Source organism: Sturnira hondurensis, unplaced genomic scaffold, assembly GCF_014824575.4.
Source record: "Sturnira hondurensis isolate 20B ecotype Veracruz unplaced genomic scaffold, ASM1482457v3 Scaffold0004474, whole genome shotgun sequence".
Taxonomy (NCBI): Eukaryota; Metazoa; Chordata; class Mammalia; order Chiroptera; family Phyllostomidae; genus Sturnira; species Sturnira hondurensis.
Window position 1 is genome coordinate 3798876 of NW_028077105.1, and position 16112 is coordinate 3814987.

At 40.1% G+C, this 16112-nt stretch overlaps 1 protein-coding gene across 1 annotated transcript in view; it reads right to left on the reverse strand.

Moving 5' to 3' along the window:
- PDE7B (phosphodiesterase 7B) overlaps positions 1-16112 on the reverse strand; it is a 296607-nt gene that overhangs the window by 186957 nt on the left and 93538 nt on the right. The window contains exon 2 of the mRNA XM_037045696.1: positions 8442-8499. Within this exon, the coding sequence (XP_036901591.1) occupies positions 8442-8499 (58 nt within the window). The remainder of the gene's footprint in view (positions 1-8441; positions 8500-16112) is intronic.

A 16112-nucleotide genomic window follows, 5' to 3' on the forward strand; every position in this document is an offset into this window, starting at 1 on the left:
AGAACTCCTTCACAATAATACCCCATTATCTTTCTTCTTTCCTACATGAATTTCAAACCTTTACCTTCTTATTGATTTTTGCCTCCATTACTCCTCACTCTCATCAGAATATCATGTTTTCTTCTTAAAAAGAAGGGAAGCAATTGGATGGAAATCCTCTCAGTTTCTGCCCACCTGCTTCCAAACAGACATGGACATGTCTCTGTCCTCCCTCTTCCTTGCCCACTGTCACCACCTTCTCCCAGTCGCAGTGGGAGGTGGTTTACGGCTCACAAGTACTCCCTCCTTATTTTTCAGAAAGATCAATCACTTCCTCCACTTTCTCTTTCTTTTCCAAATCACTAACATAGATTTGAAAATCTTTGAAAATGTTAAGAATGTCTTCTAGTCACTGACATATTCCCCATCTTCCTTTCTCAGACAAATTTCTTGATAGAGTAAGTGAACCTTCTTGGTTCTCCACTATTTGGCTCCACATGGCCCTCCTCACTTCACCTTTCTACTAGTTATGCTCTTGCTGATGTTTTCGGTTTCAGGTCCAGAGAATGCCTTTTAGGCCTGATATCTCACTGGCCTCTATGGTATTTCACATCTCCATCATGATCTTCCTTTGGGGACCCTCTCCTGTTGGCTAGAATGAAGCCACACTCTCTTGTTTTCCTTCTGTTCTCTGTCCACTCTTTCTGAATCTCCTACCCATTTAGGCATCTTCAGACTCGCCCAAGATGCCAGTATTTCAGTGTGACATTTCCAAGTGGTCTAAGGTGCACCCCCACCTCACTCCTCACCTTTCCCTGGGTGGTATAATTGCCAATAGCTTGTCCCCATTACCTATTTGCAGGTCACCTTTCCAAGCTTCCGACTCCCTACAATATCTGAGAGTTCCTTGGGAATTTCAGCTTTCTTGTGTTTAAAACAACTCATCATTTTTCATAGTTGCAAATGGGATTGTCTTGTCCTCTTCACTGGGGGTGTGTGTGTGAGGGGAAACAGCATTTCTAGTCTCTATTTAATTACATTTCCTACACGTGCGCTGTTGTAAAGTTCCGTCAGTGTCTCTCGAAATATCCTGAATTTCATGCCTTCAGTTTTTTTTCCCAACACTGTTTCAGTGTGGGCAGGGCTCATCATTTCCCACCTAATTGCTGCTGTGCCCTAACTGGTCTTTCTTTCTCCATTCTTGTCCTCCTCCAGGGCACGCTCTACTCAGTCTAAAATGTGTGTCTCACATTGTAGCTCCTCTGCTTACACATCCTTAAATGGTACTTTGTCCTTTTATGAGGCCCTTTATAATCTGACTCACCTTCCTCTCTATACTGATTATCTTATCATTTCTTTCCTCTTATTCTAGTCTCCAGACATAAAGATTTACAGTTCTTTAATTGGTCACATAAACTTCCTGCACCCACTGCTCCTTTTGCCTAAAAATGCCAATGCCTTTTCCAGCCGGCTGTCCTGTTCCAGGCTCACAGGGCTGTCTGCTGATGCTCTTTGACACTCAGCTCCTTATCACCACTTGCACAGGCCTTTCCTGACACCTCTCCACTTGACCCCTTCCTGTAAGACTCTGGGCCCTCCTAATTATGGCTTATCATGCTACACTGGCATTGTCTGAGCAGTAGTTCATCCCTCACTAGACTGGGAGATCCTTGTGGGCAGAAGCAGAGCTCTGATGCCTTTGCATCCCTACCCTGGTACACAATATACACCTGTAACTCTTTGCGGACTGAACACATTTTCTGAAATGTTGCACTGTAAAAGGGTAATGCCTTCAGACAGAAAATGAAGCTAATACAAAGCTGACATTTCTATCACTTTTGGGTTAGACAACTTCAGTTCTGATAGTTGACTTTTGCTTGTATTGTTATTTTGCAACTAACTCTTATCTGAGCCCTGCAGCCCAGCTGCATTCAAAAGTGTGATGTTTTGTTGGTGTGGAAATGCAACAACATTCCATGAAAGTGACCATAAAAGTTACTTCCATAAAAGTAGGAAACTTATATTTCTTTTCTAAAAAATATTTATTTTCAGAGAGAAGGGAAGGGAAGGAGAGAGGGAGCAAAATATCAATGTCTGGTTGCCTCTCCTGCATCCCCTGCTGGGAACTGGCCTGCAACCCAGGCATGTGCCCTGACTGGGGATGGAACTCTGATCCTTTGCTTCACAGGCCTGCGCTCAACACACTGAGGTACACCAGCCAGGGTAGACGGAAACTTGTATTTCTTATGCAAGGCAATATTTACTTCCAAATAAAAAATTTAAAGGCAGCTAAGATAATATGGAAAGCCTTTTAAATCATAAACCTCAGGGTGAAATAATTTTCGGCATATTTCTATAAACAGAGAAGACAAAACAATGGGCCTCCTCCTGTTTTCTTGACAAAATGTTCCATGTGCAGAAAGATACTCTGTGGTAATAATGACTCTACCTTGCTTATTCCTACACCATCTTTCAGAGGGCTGGAGATACATTAGCACCTCCCAAATATATGTTAATCATCTGATTCTGAGGATAGATTCTAAAGGCTCATTTGTAGAGAATTACACATTTCTCATCCTGTAACCTAGAGCGATATACTTAGGAAACTGCCAAATAATTCACATAGGAGTGAACCTATCCCTTGGCTGAGTTAGTAGATGGTTTTAAATGATATTCTAACCAGTCTTTGGCACATCTGGGCCATGCCCTGCAATGATCGTGTTGCTCTAAAAAATGCATCAGCATGTACACATTCAGCAAATACTGAGTTCCTGTTAGGGCCTGGGGGGCTGGACGCTGTTCCAGGTGCTGGGCACTCAGCAGTGAATAAAACTACGTTCTTGCCTTGTGATATTTACATTCTGTGTCTAAAGATAGATATGTGGTGGGTTGAGGCTGGGACATAGCAATTAACAAACAAATATAAAATATGTCTTTGGTGATAAGTACAACGAAAATTGGAACAAGGCAGCCCTGGCCAGTGTGGCTCAGTTGGTTGGATATCATCCCCCGAAGCAAAAGGTCACCAGTTTGATTCCTGGTCAGGGCCCATGGCTGGGTTGTGGGCCTGGTTCCCATCTGGGGCGTGTGTGAGAGGCAACCACACACTGATGTTTCTCTCCCTCTGTTTCTCCTTCCCTTCCCCTGTCTCTACAAATAAATAAATAAAATCTTTAAAAAGTATTTTAAATGTAAAACAAGGTAGGGCCCTGGGTGAATGATGGGGGTAATGTCCCCACTGCCCCACCTTGGGAATAACCAGATTTTAATTTGCTCTCTCTTGAGAGGTAGAAAATATCACCTATCAACATGCATTGAAGAAGAGTGAACTATGTAGCCATATGATATGAATAAAGTGCTTTGTCAAGTTAAGCAACTTGAAAGCTATTTTCTTTAAACATAGCCCTTAACTTTAAGTCAAGTGCACATAAAATAGTTCTTACAATAATTTTTAGTAGCCTATGAAGATAACATGCTTTTTTTCTAGATTTCAAACATACATTTGAAAATATCTATTCACTTGATCCAAATTGAGATATTTTAATCTTCAAAATACACTGAACTTGTCAGTTTACATATAAAATATTATTAATATAAAGTGAAATGGAAGGACATAGAATAAATTAGTTATTAGTGTTCATAAAATACTTACATTTCTAGTACTTCTAGAAGTTTATGGGATCTTTTAATATTTATCATGTTATTCGATCCTTAATAAACCTAATCAGGTAGATAATAATATTGCTATTATTATTTATTATTCTATTTTAGGGAAGAGTAAACAGTCTACAATCCTTAAGTGATTTGCCTGTAGCCACATAGTTTAGCTGGCATCAGGTCTTTAACTGTCCTGTTCTTTCTACAATGCCACAGGGGCCTACTTTGATACCCAATATTTTTTTGCCTTACAACACACTGTATTAATTTTTAAGAAAAAATTTATAGACTTCAAAATTGTCTACATACAAAAGCCACAAGTTGATGCTAGCAATAAGAGCAAAATATTAATATTAAAATTCCCAATTTTATTAGATGACAAAGTTCCAAAAAGTGAAAAAAATATCAATTTTCTCTAGTATAAAAATTGATAGTACTGTTTCACTTCTTAAATAAAATACTATAATATTTGATATCAAGGAGAAAAGATAAAACGAACACATATTTTTTTTCCCAAAAACATCAAGCCTAGAATTCAGGTCATTGGGTTCAAATATACATCGAATTAAAAATGATCTAATTTCACAAGTATCTGGTGAACAGCTGCATTTAGTACTGCGCAGTGGAAACTACTTTACAGAGTATTTCCCAATACTTTAGAATGAAAAAAATACTCTCTATCTAAATACGAGACCAGAACTTTCTTTTCTGTGATATTCTGCTCCTTTTAGGGGCAGTGAAAACAGTCACACTGTCTATAGTGAGGCCTGGGGTTACCTCCCAACATATCCTTTCATCATCGTTATGGCCTGAACACCTTACTGCCGCCGCCCACTCCCAGCTTTCTTGCGTCTGGGTTTTTAAGGTAGTCACACACCCACCTGGAATGCTGCCATTTTCTCAGCGTTTCCACGTCCAAATCCACCACTGCGCTTGCATGTCTTTCATATACGACTGTGTGTATTCTCTGCCTCTTTTGAAGTCCCCACACGCTTTATTTCTCTGTTAGTATTTGTCACTCTCCAGCCAGTGTTGCAGATTTGGGGGTTCGGGGCTCGAATCTCTTCTGTCCGATAAAGCCTCTGAGGGCAGGATATGTGCCTGCTGCTTTGTGTGCGTGTGTGCCTAGCACCCAGTGGGTGTTCAGTGTGTATCTGTTGAATGCATGTTGAATGAATGCCTTTACACGACTTTGAGGAATGCATGTAATTCTTTAAAAAATTGCCTTCACATTTATAAAAAAGCTTTGGCTTTTCTGTTGCTTTGTAAAACACTACTAATGCAATCAACAAATAATTAATAAATTATTTGTATACACCCCAAGTGTATAGTTATTCAGCACTTTAGAATAACTCAAGGTAAATTTTGCACTTATGTCTTATTTATTGTAATGAGCCAGAGGCATGACTTCAATGAGGGTGGCTTACTCATGGAAGTCACGAATAAAAATCTTATTTTTCAGATATATCTGGGGACATAGCTGTGGGAGAGAAAAAATCTGCAGATGACTTCGGCTAGTGACCTTTTTCTCCTATTCCATCTCAACTGCCGAAACCAGAGCACAGCTGGGATCCAAGCAGACAGCCAGGCCCGAAGTGCATGTGGGCAGAGATGGGGATCTCGCAAGGTGCGGGGGTGCTGTCCCGAGAGCTTGATGACTTAAAACTGTGGGTGTCTCAGTTTGGCCTCCACAAGGATCTCACTTCTAGGGTGGCATAGAAACCAGAGGTGAGGTTTCAGAAATGCAGACTTTACATATTTGGTTTTCTTGCTCGGAAATTTTGGTTTATTCAACATTAGAACATTACCTGCAAAAGTGACACTATACCGATGATTGGCAATACTTAGAAAACTTAACAGTCACTCAAAATGCCAGAGAATCCCTATCCTTTACTGTTGGAGATAGAAAGGTTTTCTCAAGAAATTCCTTAGGAAGGCCTAAAGGCATGACCATAGGTTCCTCTCAAAGGCAGCCACAAACTAACCCCTCAAATGCTGGTGACGTGGTGCTTTCTCGTTGTTTTCACACAGATGCCCCTTCTTGATGCTGTGCAGGATATGGTCTCAGTGTTAACGAGTCACACATTTATAACTTGAATTTTTCTTGTTTCTTTCAAGGAACAGAACCACTCAACTTCACTACTGCTCACGTTGTCTGGCACAGCGCGTGCTGCTGGGGAACGGGGGTCCTTGGGCTCCAGGGGGACACCTGCTAATGGCTGGGCACCCCAAGTGTATAGATACACTTCATAATTTGATGTTGGTGTTCTCGTTCATTTGAGATTTACAAGGACTTTGTAAATGATTCAATTAAATTGTGTGACAATCTTCTAAAAAAGATAAGTAAGAAAAAGTCTAAGCCTCCTAGGCCTCCTAAGCTTCATAAGGGCATGATTTTCATTGTATGAGTAATTTAAATTCACTATACATAGCATCATATTTGACGCCCAATAAATGTTTACTTATTTCTAAAGATAAAATGTACAATTGTTCTTCCTATTTCATCTTAATTTTCCCCATGTCCTTAAACTAAAAAACTTCCATTCTTATGGCTCCTTTACATCATTTTTTAGTTATATGTCACTAAAAAAATAGAAATAAAAAAACTAATGAAATCTACAAGCCTAACAATATACTGCCACTGTCCAGGGTATCTATCTATATTTTAAAACAGAGGCCACGTCTTTATTTACATGGACTAAATTAACTAATTATGTAAGATGCCTCGGATCGACTTCATTTGTCGCATATTCAAGTGCTCAAAGAGTTTTAGCCAGCATCGCAGTAATAGTAGTACAAAACTGCTTTACACGAAATATACTAGTATTTCTGATTTGGGAATTTTGCGGAACCTGGAAGACTCACTGGGGGTGCATTTGGTGGCCAGAGATGTCTCCTGACAGCTATATAACCCTTGCCTAATACAGAAGAGGGAAAAAGATGACTGATCTTACTTTAAGTGAAGTCAAGTCTAGCAAAGGCAGCAGTAAACAGTTTAGTGCTGTCCGTGTCCTAGCATAAACTAAGCAGTCGACTCACACTGGATCAAGGAAAGGAAAAATTCAGTTGGAATAAATGATGTGCCAAGTGCTCAAAAATCATCATGAGTTAAAAATCGACTTAATTGCTAGATCAGGTAGAAGCTATAATCAAGTAATATTTTAGTGATATTAAGGTACCCATAAATCCAAACATTTGCCTCAATTTTGTGATCTGTAAATGAAGATAATAATAGCACCAATCTTATCTTGTTGTTGTGAAAATTAAATGAGTGAATTAAAGAATAGATCTGATGTGGTTGTGAGACAGTTTCCCAGATTCAAGGGAGGGACGTATGGCTAGACAAAGAAATTTCTTCCTTCCTTCCTTCCTTCCTTCCTTCCTTCCTTCCTTTCTTTCCTTTTTTTCTTTCATCTGTCTATCATCTATATCTATCCATATATCCATCTATCTACTGATCTAATCTGTACCCTGAAATATTAGCATTTTTGTGGTATTTTCACAGTTAAGGAAAGAGAATCCTGCATATTTGAAATGGGTATGTGGATGCTATGTTCATTGTTCATGCTCTTCCAATTTAATGCTCATTTTCCAATGAATATGTTACAGCCAATGTGTTAATTAAGAGTAAAACATATAAGAACTGTACCTGAGAGGTTTAAAATGCTAGTGCAAGAAAATAAGAAAGATCAGAAAGCTAAGAAATACAGTATCTTTTTTGTGTTTAGTTTTTTTAGGTCACGTGCAACCTTTGATTACTTAGTACTTAATTATTTTGAATTGTAAATTACCGAGTCCTTCCCTTGCCTCCAGTTATCTCGCTGTCTGCTTCTGAGTCATTTCGCTGATATGACTCAACCTATCATATCAGCCTAAATGAAGAGGTCGCCCAAGAAAACGGAAGAAGCTAGAGGGAATCATTTTGTTCTCTGCTTATGAGCATGGTTCAAAGCTGGAATGGATGTGGGTAAAGTTTTGGTGAAAGTTAAATTTAAAGGTCATTTCTATTTACCCACACCACGATTTTGTTCTATCACTATCATGAACTGCAAATTCATTGGACATAATTTAGTGGCTTAAATAAGATTTAAACACTAGACCTAAAACTTCACAGGTTAGAGGCCTTCATATCTTGATCAGGACTATTTCTCACTTTGAGGTTAAGGGCATCATGCATGCTTTCTGTATTAGTTGTCTAAGTTACATAATGAGGAAATAACATAAAGTTCATTTCTAAATAGAATATTATCACTTAACAGAGCTTGTGAAAAGCATTAGTGATATATTGTCCCACAAGTACAAATAATTACTCAGTACAATGCCACAATTTTATTACAAATGCATTGCAGGCAGTTGTGCTATTCAGACTAGCTTGAATATGTATTTCTTCCAGGCACTGCAAGGACTTTGTGCTGTGATGTAAATTCTTACCATCTCTAGTTTAAGAATTACAGTGTCATTCTTCTTCCTTTTTTCATCACTGTCTCCTGAACACAAAGCACCCATTTTATGTTATGCTAATAATCCAAGAAAAATTGTGAGACGTTAAGAAGTTAAGAAGTAAAGAAGTTAAGAAGTTAAGAAGCATGGTTCATAACTTACTGACAGTTATGAAAATCAAAACCTTTTTTCATCAAGTGTTCCATGTATAAGTGTGGAAAGATATCTTTAACCCTAGAAAAAGCCAATAAGTCTCTGCGATATGAAACAGGAGACAGTCAATGAAACAACAATCAAACAAAGACCCACAATAAGTCACATGACATCAACACGCTTCATATATCTAAAATGAAAAGCCTTCTTACCTAGCATGCGAACACATTTGGCAGCCTGTTCGGGGCTTTCAAAGAATTCACCACACCTCTGAAAGAAAAAAAAGCCATCATTATTTGAAGATTTCATACCAGGATTTCAAAGGCAACATGTTCATGCAACCTGAAATTATTCTACTCCTAAAGTTTTCCTGGGTTATCTGGATCTAGGTGCTCAGGTTGTGGGCAGAGACTTCCCTGGTAGTTAAATATCTGAGAATTCAGTTGGGACAGATTTTCCCACATGCCTCACGCCCCAGCCTGGAAGCGAGTGTGTGTGCTCCCATGAGGAGTCAAGGCCAGAGATGCACTAGGAGCCTTATGGTTCCTGTTTCACTGGGAAGATGTGCAGTCGGCTAGACCTAACAATATGAGGGCAATCCTCCCCCAAACTGGTCCTTATATAGTCCCAAAATCATTCTAAACTACCTACTCTGTAATCATCACAGACACCATCATGCACAAAGTCAGTGGCCTTATACTTAACTCTGAACTTGGGGTGGAAAACAAATAAGAAAATGACACAAAAAAGTGGCAATCATAGGTGCTTCTCCTGAACCCAGAGAATCATGAAAATACAACTTTCTTGTCTATGTCTTAGTTTTTACATGCTTATTAAAAGTTTTAATAGGCCACATAAAGGCAAACTTCAGAGATACATCAGTTATGTAAGAACAGGCCACATTTATATATGTGATTGACAAATGGTTTGTATATGGATATATTAAAAAATCATCCAGATAAATAAGAAAATATCAAATAGAAAAAGATAAAGGATACGAACAAGCAATTTGTGCAGGAGGCAATCTGAATGGTCAATAAATACAGAATATATTCAATCACTTACAGTAATGATTAAGAACCAGCAAATTAAAGATAAAAGGAGGTCTATTTTGAACTCATCACTGTGGCAAAACTTAGAAGTTTGGAAATAACAAGTGCTATAATAAATGTACAACAATGAATACTCTCACACTCTGTAGGATAGACTATGAAATGATAGAATCATTTTGCAGAAAAATTGGCAAAATTTTATTAGATTTCTACTTACTAACTACTAGATTTCAACCTAAGTTGAAATGTGCATACCCCATGACATAGCAAATCATCTTCTAAACTGAGAACCAAAAAATTTTCACATACCACTTTAATGTCCAGCTACAAAATGGATAAATAATATGGTATTCATAACTTGGAATACTACATGGTGGTTAAAAGGAATGAATTAGGACTACAAATACTGTAAATAAATAAATAAATGTATATATACATATGTATATGTACATACACATGGCATATATAAATATTAAAATTGTTTAATATGCAAATCTTATAGAATATATGTTAAAATCATATAAAACATGGCCACTATTTAAATCACATAAAATATAATGTTGAACAAAAATCTCTCTTCATTTTTTATCTTATTAAAAATATCTAAACATCGTATGTATTTTCACGGGCAAATTAATTTACAGAAGCAACATAAAAGCAGACAACGAATACTGAGCATCACACCGAGGGAGGAGGAAGATACACAGAGTGATGGATGCTGAAGGGCACTCAGGGCTTAGCCACTGTTTCTGCAGAGCAGTCTCCCCTTATCCATGGGGCTGCCTTTCCAGACCCCCATCGCACACCTGAAACCATAGGTAATACTGAACCCAATGTACGGGTGTATTATGTTTTTTTCTACACATACTTACCTATGATGAAGTTTAGTTTATAAATTAGTCACAGTAAGAGAATAACAATAACGAGTAAAGTAGAACAATGAAAACAATATACTGCAATGAAAGTTATGTGAGTGTGGTCTCTCTCTTTGTCTCAGGAGACTAGCACTGATTGCTTTTTCCTTCTTCACAGTTTCACAGAAAGAAGATTCATTCCTATGGTACATCTTAGCAACCTCATACAATTTTCACCTTTTTACTTAAGGAAAGCACTTTCTGGCTTCTCTTTGGCATATCTAAATTGCCAGCATCATTGCTTTTGCAATTTGGGGCCATTACTAAGTAAAATAAGGGTTAGTTGAACACAAGTATGAGATAACCACAACAGCCCTCTAATCACCAAGATGCCTACTAAGTAACTGACTGGTGGGGGGTGTATAAAGCATGAACATGTTGGACAATGGAGTGATTAACATCCCTGGAGAGAGGGCACAAGATTTCATTATGCTTATTCAGAATGACAGGCAATTTAAAACTTATGGTTATTTTGACTTCTGGTCAAGATGGCAGTGTAGGCAGACATGGCTCGCTTCTCTGCATAACCACATCAAAATTACATCTAAAATATAGCACAACCACCACTCAGAACCATCAGAAATCAAGTCTGACAACTTGAATAGAAGTCTGACAACTACAGAATTTTTAAAAAACCACATCCATCCAGACTCACTGCTAGGAAGGGCGCAGATGTGGAAAGGACTAGTCCCACACTCATGCATGGTGGATAAAAATTCAGGAGGGCTACCTCAGGAACGAGGAGTCCTACCCCATGCCAGGCCCCCCGGCCCAGGGTTCCAGTGCCAGGAAGATAAGTCCCCATGACTTCCGACTATAAAAACCAGGGATTGAATGGGTGGAAGAAACTTCTGGAGCCCCACGCAGTTCTTCTTAAAGAACCCACACACAGACTCACCCACTCAGACTCACTCCCTCTGAGCTCCAGCACCTGGGCAGCAGCATAAAAGGCATCAGTGGCATACTGGGAAAAACTGAAGGATCTTCCATCAAGATGAGCAGAGGCCATTGTCCCTTTTCTAAACACTCTGCCCACAGAGCCACAGAGCTGGCAAGCTGGTGGCATATCTGAGTCTCCATCAACCTGGCTAACACTGTTTGGTCTGCCTTGGAGATTCCCAGAGACTGCACACCACCCAATTTATAGGCCCACACAAGCTGCTTCTCCATATGAATGGCTGGTGTTGGCTCATGCTTCACAACTTTCTAAATCCTCTCCAATAAGCAACAGCTGGCCTTAGAGAGTCCCAGGCTAGGCAGTAACAGCAGCCAGTCTAAACTCACCGCTTGGCTTCACCTGGGAATCTCCAAGCCCAGCACAAGTAGCAGCCATCTCAGATTGCTTTATAATCCAAGCAGGGTGGCCTTGGGCAAAGCACAGGTGGGGGATGACCTAGGCCTGCACAACCCAGGAAACTTCAGGGCCAATGCACTCAGTGGACAACTACGGGCTGGAGCATCACCACCCTGCCTCTGCACAGCCAGTCCTCACGGAGGGCAGAGGTTGGTGGTCATTGGTCACAGCCAGTCCTTGCAGCTGACTGGGTTGGGTAAATCCCTCCCGTTGATCTGCCAACAGCAACCAAGGCTCGACTGCAAGAGGAGTGAGCCCACACAAAGGGCACACCTTGGGCACCCAGCTTGGGTGAAAGGGAAGGCTGCGCCACTGGACCTTACAGGACACCAACTACATGAGGCCACGCTACCAAGACACAGAGTCAAAGCAGCTCTACCTAATACATAGAAACAAATCCAGGGAGCCTGTGAAAACAAGGAGACAAAGAAACATGGCCCAAATGAAGGGACAGATCAAAACTCTAGGAAAAAAGCTGACTGAGCTGGAGATAAGCAATCTACCAGATGCAGAGTTCAACTGGTTTAAGGATGCCCAAGAAACTTAGTGAGGACTTCAGCAGCATAGAAAAGATCCAGTCAGAAACAAAGAAGACTCTTATTGAATTAAAGAACAATTTCTAGGGAAACAACAGGAGAGTAGATGAAACTGAGAATCAAATCAACGATATGGAACACAAGGAAGAAAAAAAACAACCAATCAGAATAACAAGAAGAAAAAAAAATCCAAGAAAATGAGGATAGTGTAAGCAGCCTCTGGGACAACTTCAAGAGATCCAACATTCAACGCCATAGTGGTGGCAGAAGAAGAAGAGAAAGCAAGAAATTGGAAATCTATTTGAAATAAAGAAGGAAAACTATCCTAATTTGGTGAAGACATGCAAGTCCAGGCAGCACAGAGTCCCAAACAAGATGGAAGCTAAGAGGCCCACTTTAAGACATGTCATCATTAAAATGCCAAGGGTTAAAGCTAAAGAGAGAATCTGAAAAGCAGCAAGAGAAAAGAAGTGCGTTACCTACAGGGGGATTACCATAAGACTCTCAGCTGATTTCTCAAGACACTTTGCAGAGTAGAAGGGATTGGCAAGAAATATTAAAAGTCACTAAAAGCAAGGACCTACACCCAAGATTGCTCTACTCAGAAAAGCTGTTATTTAGAATCAAAGAGCAGATAAAGAGCTTTCCAGACCAAAAAAAAAATACTAAAGGAGTTCATCATCATCAAACCCTTATTATATGAGAAGTTAAAGGGACTTATTTAAGAAAAAGAAGATCAAAACGATGAACAATAAAATGGCAAAAATACATATCTATCAAAAATTAAATCTGAAAAACCAACTAAGCAAACAAGAAGAACAGAGACAGAATCATGGATACGGAGAGCATTTTGATGGTTGCCAGATGGGAGTGAGGTGTGGGGAATGGGTGAAGGGGTGAGGGGATTAAGAAGTACAAATAGGTAGTTAGAGAATAGCCATGGGGATGTGAAGTACAGTAGAGGAAATAGAGTAGCCAAAGAAGTACACGCATGACCCACAGACATGTACAATGTTTTAGGGACTGCCTGAGGGAGTGGGGGTGCTGGGAAGAGGGCAGCAAAGGGGGAAAATTGGGACAACTCAAATAGCATAATCAATAAGCTATAATTAAAAAATAAAACTTATAAATGGTTTATTTTTAGATTTTTCCATTTAATTTTTCAGACCACAGTTGATGGCGGGTAACTGAAAGCACAGAAAGTAAAATTGCAGATGGGTGGGAGAGGGAAAGAACTACTGAAGTGGTTTGTTCCTTAAATTATTCTCCAAACTGTGGTCTATCCTTGAAATATTTCATAACGAGAAAGAGTTGCCCCCACAAACAACACTCTGAACATAAAAATGGCCCTTTGCAAACTGCTCCTTGGCACCCATATCTGTCTTCCTTGGACTTACAGAGGCCAATGAGCACCAGGCTGAACTTATTTTTACTATTTATTACCTAGGGAAACTGAGGACATGCTACTCGGCCCATTTTCCTCTTTCACTGTTCATAATTTGTTTGCTCAGATAGTTATATGCAGATTTTCAACTGGGTGGGGCATCAGCACCTCTAATCCCCACTTGGTCAGGGTTCAACTGTACCTACACTTCATATATTATAAGGCAAAGTAATCTCTGGAGAAAACAGCTTTTGGATGTGAGACTCCACATTCTTCACCCATAACTACGAAAAGTGCTCTGGTAAAAGAGGGGTAGGTTGAGTGGGTAAAGGATGACTCCATTACATTCAAATCAACCCATTTTTATGGAATGACCTGCATTGTGCACAGATAGATGGGGAATTGCCTCTGGGCCATGAAAAGGGGGCAAACTGCTTGTGTGAGTCAAGAGAATGGACTGCAGAAGAGGAAGATGGGTGAGTCCAAAGGTGGCAAGAAGGTATTAAATACTAAACGAAGAGTATTGTGAGCTCTTTTCCCCATTACTCTGCTGGTCTAAGTAAGTATCAAGTGGTACCTATTGTGTCATTTAATCTCTGTGTGCTCCATTTTTTTGTAAGTAACAGAGGATGCTACTGTATGTCACAAAGTCAGCTCAGTAAGCAGATGTGAGGATTAATGACCATGAAGTCTGATTTGACTGCTGGTCCTTGTTTGGGCTGTTTTGGCCTGCATCACTTGCTTTTTAAAGTGCTATTTTTATGACCGGAAAGAGTTAATAGCTCCTTTCAAACGAAAGATCAGAGATTTCTAAAATGTTTTCAACCTCTTGGCAAAACAAAGTGCTAACTAGCAAGTTCTATCAATGCATATTCTGGGTCCTACAAGGAAATAACTCTGGAGTGCTCCCTCACCCTTTGTTAATGATAAAGCCCACACACGTGCTAGGACTGAAGAGCTTTCCTTCTTTTAGTTACAGGGACTTGCAGCAAAATATGTGTGGAGCTTACATAACGTCCCACAGCTACCCCGAACCCAAGGGCATCCTTATTAATATATGTCCCTCAAGAGGCAGATGGGTCTGGTTGGGGATGATGCTGTGGGGGTCTTGTTCTCTTTCCTGGACACAAACAAAACCAGGAGAAGTTTCTGAAACCCCTATGAAACATGCCTTCCTTACCAGTCGTAGTCTACCAGGGTTCAGTGACCACTCAAACTAGTGACTAAGCAGCAAGGCAGGCATGGTGGTCGTTCTGATGACCCTGAGGCAGTCCCTTTCTGCCTTCATTTCTCAGGCTATCTGTGAAATACCTGAGGCACTTCTAACTAGTTCTTCAATTGCACTGCTTTGTGAAGTTACCTAATAATGGTGACATATTTTAAAGTAATAACCAGAAGGGAAGCTGATTGTTCCATGACTTGGGAAGAAAAAAAAAAAACATCCTATTTTTCCAGTGTTTTTTTTTTTTTTCTCGCTGTTCCTAGTATTTAAGGGACCTTATCTTCCAGGTGTTGGCTTGCTGTGCAACCCAGGGTGATGACCCAGTTTAAGAGATTAATTGGGTTAAACCATGGGGACTGAGTCTCAGAAAACTGTAGGATCTGCCATAGGGGAAGGTCTCATGCCCTGCTGGGTTCTCAGAGGCCGAAGCCTTTCTCCCTTGCAGCTTTGCCTGGATATGCAGACCCCCATCCCAGGGTGGGGATGTTGGGATGACCATGACTTTGGTCTGGTTTTGATCACCAGGCTTCTACCTAGTTCTCAGGTCATCAGCTCTCCATAGGATCACCATCTTTGTTTTGTCTTCTGTGCCTGAAATACTGAGACCAGCTCTCCTTGTTTATGCCCATTTCTCCCAGCCAACACTGTCCTCAAATAGTAGGGCATAGTTATCAAAATCCCCATCCAAAAGGCTAGAGACCTGCCTGGGACAGATCCTCCTGGACCATGCCCTCCTCCCACAGCAAATAGGATGTGCTGCATATGAACTCATGTGTATAATGCCTATCACCCTCTTGGACCACAAAGAAGAAACCACTCCCATTGTTAGTGTTGCTAATGTGCCTCATTACTGCAACTCTGGTGCCTTATAAATACCAGGTTCCCAAGAGATACTTGTAGAACTAGCTAACATATATTTCGCCTATACTGTGGGCAAAGCAGTTGTAAGTGCTGTACATCTACCATCTCATAGTCTCATATGTGCTTTTAAGAGAGAGGAAAGTTGAGGCATATAGAGAGTACCACTCACTACAGCATATATTTTCCTCCAGTGAGTGAGAGAACAAAAGCTGACAGCTTACCTGATGCTTGCCCACTATACTTACACTCCCAAATCTTGGCTACTGTTGGCTTCCTCATTGCCTTGGCCAAGTAGACTATGTCTATTTACATCCCTTACTCTCACTCATTAGACAGGAGCTGTTTGAATGAGTTGCCACCTATATAGGAAAATGTGGGCTTTGGATCAGACTGATCCAGGTTCAAATCGTATCCTGCTGCTGCCTCCACTTACCTATCATATGACCATGGGCAATTTATTTAGTTTTGCAAAACTTACTTTTTCACTTGTAACACAAGGTAATATTATTTGAATGACAGTATCATTGTAAGATTAGTTTTTAATTTATCAAGAGCAAGAA